This window comes from Solanum tuberosum, unplaced genomic scaffold (genome assembly GCF_000226075.1).
Source record: "Solanum tuberosum cultivar DM 1-3 516 R44 unplaced genomic scaffold, SolTub_3.0 scf00019, whole genome shotgun sequence".
Taxonomy (NCBI): Eukaryota; Viridiplantae; Streptophyta; class Magnoliopsida; order Solanales; family Solanaceae; genus Solanum; species Solanum tuberosum.
In genome coordinates, this window is record NW_006238945.1 from 331,923 (window position 1) to 337,213 (window position 5,291).

Sequence of the window (5,291 nt, forward strand, 5' to 3'; positions counted from 1 at the left end):
TAATTATAAAAATTTTAAATTCTATTTAATGTTGGATTCCGAATTTGAAAAAATAGCTCATAATCAGTTTTCCAAATAAAATGTTATTTTCTCTCCTTTCCTTTGCAAAAAGTATACCAAAAAATAAACCTATCTTCTTCAACTTCAATTTTTTTTTTAAATGGAAATATAATAGGATGTTGTTAAAAAGTCTCGCATCAGTAGAGAGATGAAACATTGATCTCCTTATATCAACTTGAACAAATCTCTCCTCGTGATCTAATTTTTGAGATTGAATTAGGCTCAAGTGTAAAAAAAAACTCTTATTTGTATTACCAAACACAATTAGTCAATTTTTAAAATATCATTTACTATTTTAAAAACAAAAATTACTTTTTTTTAAAAAAAAAATCACAATAAAACATGATTAAAAAAAAAATACCCACGTGAACCACCCAGGGCTCACTAGAAATTGAAAAGCTTCGATTGTTTGCACCTGATGCGACATTGGGTGTATTATAAATAGAGTAATCTGAGCATTTAACAGCTCAGTTATGAGCTTGCCCCAATTACGTGTGCGCTCCACATGTCAAAAAACAATTCCAGTGTTTATTTTATACTCCTAATAACAAATAACTAACCCACGACTTTCCCACGCTTACAATTCATCCTTAAAATAGCCCAATTTCTCTTTCACAATCTTCAATATCTATCCAAAAAAATAAAAAAAGCTACCTAAGTCAGTGAGTCAGTATCAGTCCCACTTTGATCTATAGCATGGCTGATTATCATTTTAACGTTTCCCCAAATGACAATTCTCCTCCTTTAGAAAATCTTTCACCCACTGGGGGCACCTTATTATCACCTCGTAGGCATCCGAATTTCAGAGGAATTCGACAGAGGAATGGGAAATGGGTCTCCGAAATTCGTGAGCCTCGAAAGACTACACGTATATGGTTAGGAACTTTCCCCAATCCCGAAATGGCAGCTGTCGCTTATGACGTTGCAGCTTTGGCATTAAAAGGCCCTGATGCCCAATTAAACTTTCCTGATTGTGCATACTCGTACCCTATCCCTGCTTCTCTGTCAGCCGCAGATATTCGTGCTGCGGCTGCAAATGCTGCTGCTGCTAGAGCACCTCCTTTGTCAGAATTCAGTACAGCTGGAGGTACTGCAGCAGCAGCAGCGGGAGGTGGGCAAGAGTTTGTGGATGAAGAAGAGATATTTGGAATGCCGAAATTGCTGGATGATATGGCAGAGGCAATGCTTGTTAGCCCGCCAAGGATGCATCAATCAACTTCTTACGATGAATCACCTGAAAACTCTGATGCGGATAGTCTTTGGAGTTACCCATAAAAGTATGAGTAAAATATGGCCCCCCCTTGTGTACAGTCCAGAAACTAGAATAACGGAACCACTATTTATAAGTTAGTGGGGTTTGCATTATGTTTTTGTTTGTTATGGTGTTTATTTTGGTAAAACAAATAGTCCTTTCAGCAGTAGTTTCTAGAAAGGACATGTCATTGGATTTCAAGAAACAGTATGTGTTTTAGAAGCAAGAAGTTACTTTACTTTTATTGAAAACAATGAATTTGACTTTCTAAAAAATCATTTTTTTTTAACAAGTCAAAGAAAATTGTTTTCATGTTTTGAGTAACATATACACCCCATATATTTGTTGGTGTGTGGACTCTCTATATAGGTGAGAAGTCTTTTTTTCTTGTGATAATAAGGGCTAATTAGAATCATTTTGTCTTCTAAGTTCCAACCCAGAGATTTAATTAGATGGGGTCAAGGAGAGCTTGTTCTGAAGGTTTGACTATGTGTAGTAATAATATATTGTATGTATGTGTCAGAATGCCCAATCCTACTCGTTTTTTGACATATATGTATTAATGAATGAAAATGATAGATTATGTTACTCTATTGTTTCCATTTATATAATTCACTCCTTTTTTAGCTAGTGCTAAAAATAATGATATATTTTTATATTTCATAACAAATATTCATCGGTTATTGTAGATAGCAAGTTTTAAAAATATTTTTTCTTTAAATTTTGTGTTGAGTTAAACTACATCACATAAAATGAGACATAGAAAGTATTACATTTTGTGTTGATAGTTGGCTTAATAACCAACGTTATTAAGCATATTTGGTAAACGCATTTGACTAAACATCAAATTAAAATTATATATATTCTCTTATTTATTTTCTTCATTTACTTTTATTTGTTCAGTATTTTAAATTTTTATTTTTATTTTTATTTGTTACTTTTAACTTATCAAGAAAAGATAAATAAATAAAACAAAGAAAATATGAATTTTGTTAAGTACCAAATATATATATATATAAATTAAAATATGAAAGTTATCCTTTAGATGAATAGGGGCTAAAATTTCACTTGTCTTTATTATAATTTTTTCACTATTTATAAAAGCATCGAATAATAAATTATATTGGTGTGTAGGATAATACACGAAATTAATTGGTAGTTAAATCAAGGATTCACAAGCTTAATAAAGAGAACTCTTCGTACTCAAAGTTATTTTGGGTTTCATCACTCTACGATTAAGAATTTTCTTATGAGACTCACTACCAAAATCCTATACCTTTTTAAATTCATTATTGGTATATATGTTAATCATTTATCATTAGTTGTTATAAACTTTTTCTTTATATTTCTATTATCAGATCAATTTAATACATATTTTCATAAAATACATATAAAAATTTGATTGTACCTTTTTAAGAGTGACTATTTGGCACCCATCGCAGGGTCAGAAAATTGTGGGAACATGAATTTAGAGGAGACCACACAATAAAAAAATTGTACAAAATCAATGGATTGCGTAGTTTTTTTATGTGTTTTTTTTTAAAAAATAAAATAAAAAATCAACAGACTTAAAAAAAAATTGGTGGACGTCCATTGATTTTCTGGTAAAAATGTGTGAAAATTAAGAAAAATATTCTTATAAGAAAAACGCAATCCCTCAATTTTTAATTTCTTTTATGGAAATCGAATGACTCCACCAATTTTTTTAAGTGCAAAATCGCAGTTGAGTATAAATTAAAAGCAACTGGTTTATCAAAAAAAATGTGTGGTCTGGTGGTAGAATTGCTCAATGTCATAACAAGTACTTATAAAATTGATGGATGTCCTTCAGTTTTAATCCAGGAAGATTGTCGATTTTCTTAAATCGACCCATCGAGTTCATCTATAGATTTGTCCCTCAATTTTTATTATTTTTATAAAAAATAGAGCAGCGAGAATTCTGATAAATTATTAGCAGAGTAAAATTGATGGGATATGAGATGATCATTATGAAATTGGAGGCTTCTTTTCAAACTTCAAGCTCCATAATATACTTACGCTGATATTTAAAGAATAGATTACAAGGCTCCTCAAGACAATTAGAAATCCAAAAGCTCCTAATAATTGATGTATGAATTCATATCTCTTTCTCCCTTTGGATGATATCTCATATTGGAATGTTAATCTAACTAGAATCTAGATTCTCTTTGAGTTAATTGATTACATATATAATTTCAGTTTTAGATTAATATTTTTTTTTTTCATATCCTAAATTTAAAATTATTGATTACATTTTCATATATCTAGGTAATAAATTGATTAGGTGTTTGTGTTTACCCCCAACAATTCTTTTAATCTTCATATTCTTTAATTATTTTATATAATTATTCATGATATTCATGTGAGGTTGAATAATCCATCTTCAATTTCTTTGAATTTTTAATCACATTTCACATCAAATTAGTATCAGAGCTGAAATCCCCCCTTCCCCCTGACAATTTATAATCCCGAGCTTTCTTCTATTAAAAAAAAGAAGATATGAAATTGGACAAATTTTCTAATGGATTTTGTTTAAAATAGTGTTGATTATGAAATTTGAGAGCATTTGGATAAATTTTTATACAATTTTCTTTTATTTTTCAGACTAAAATTTCAAAACTATGTGGAGTGCGAAAAATTAAGTCTTGAAGCTCTTTATAAGCAAGTTTTTACCACTGTCTCCACTCGAGTCTTTTAAATTTTGAGTTTGTCTATCGATTTTGGCTCTCAATTTTTAGTGTTTTTAGTAATTTTTAACGTCTATCAATGTTGACCCTTAAGCTTGTCTAGATTTTTGCCACTTGAGTCTTTTATGCTAAGCATTACACATATTGTTGTATGTAGCGAGAAGTGTCTAATATGATTGTTTTTTTTAGTAACATATGGGTTTAATAGGAATATAGCTACTTTTTAGTGTCATGGTAAAAAAAAAGGGAAAAGAAATTTAAAGAGCCGCTTATAACTTTAGCCTTTAATTGATGAATAAACCAAATGACAATATTCTAGTGTTTGGTCATCAATGATCAAGACTATTGACTACTTTATTCTAGCATAATACATTTCTTATTCTAATCAATAGGGAATTGAAATTGGAATAGAAATATGAAAGGTTAACTCTAATTCTTGAGGTTTACCTTTCATGTAAATGCCTTTTGGTCCCCTATAGCTTTTACTTAAAAGACAATTGGTGTGTAGCTTTCTTTTTTTAAATACCGCTAGTACTAGCTAGTAGTACCAATTAAGGGAATTTATAAAGGATAAAGGGCTCTTCCTTCCAAAATTGTACATAATGGATATCATAAACTGAAAAGGACTCGTTAGCAGAAATGTTACGTTTAGAATATTCAAAGAGAATATTTAATGTAGTCACAATCTTGATCAAGTGAAATGTTTGTTACATTGCCATCATATAAATTTTAAGAACTTGACAAGGCTTGTAAAATATTTAGAGTTACTTTTATAAAGAACTTTGAATTATTGTAATGTTATTATTTGAAGTATTTTTTTTAAAAAAAATAGTATTAAATTCAAAGTATTTATATGTATGAATACTCCTTGAATTTTATTTATATTTTAGTTTACAACTTAACATTTTAAAAATATTTTAATGAGTAAACATTCTCGAAATTAATTTCCTTGTTCACAACTTCACATAAGAAAACAAGAATAAATCTACTTATGTGAAAGAAAAAAAACATATATAATGTTGAAACGATTAAAAAAAATCTTGAAGGATTATTAACAAAATGTACAACCTTTATGGTTAAAAATAATTTATTTTAGATTTTAAAAATATTATTTAGTGTAATAATAAACTAATAAATAAATAAAAGAATTTTTGTAGAAGCATCAAGAAAAATGATTATATATACATAAATATGTATTTCAACTTGGTCTCAGTTCACATTTATATCCTTCAATTTTGGATATGCACAAATAGACATTTAAACTTATATAAATT

General features: G+C 28.9%; 1 protein-coding gene across 1 annotated transcript; it reads left to right on the plus strand.

The window, feature by feature from the left end:
* Window positions 1–673: 673 nt before the first annotated feature.
* On the plus strand, window positions 674–1,791 carry LOC102601547 (ethylene-responsive transcription factor ERF025-like). The gene has a single exon (XM_006340462.2). It carries the CDS (start codon window positions 757–759, stop codon window positions 1,333–1,335), a length of 579 nt encoding a protein of 192 aa, XP_006340524.1. The 5' UTR covers window positions 674–756; the 3' UTR covers window positions 1,336–1,791.
* Window positions 1,792–5,291: the final 3,500 nt, after the last annotated feature.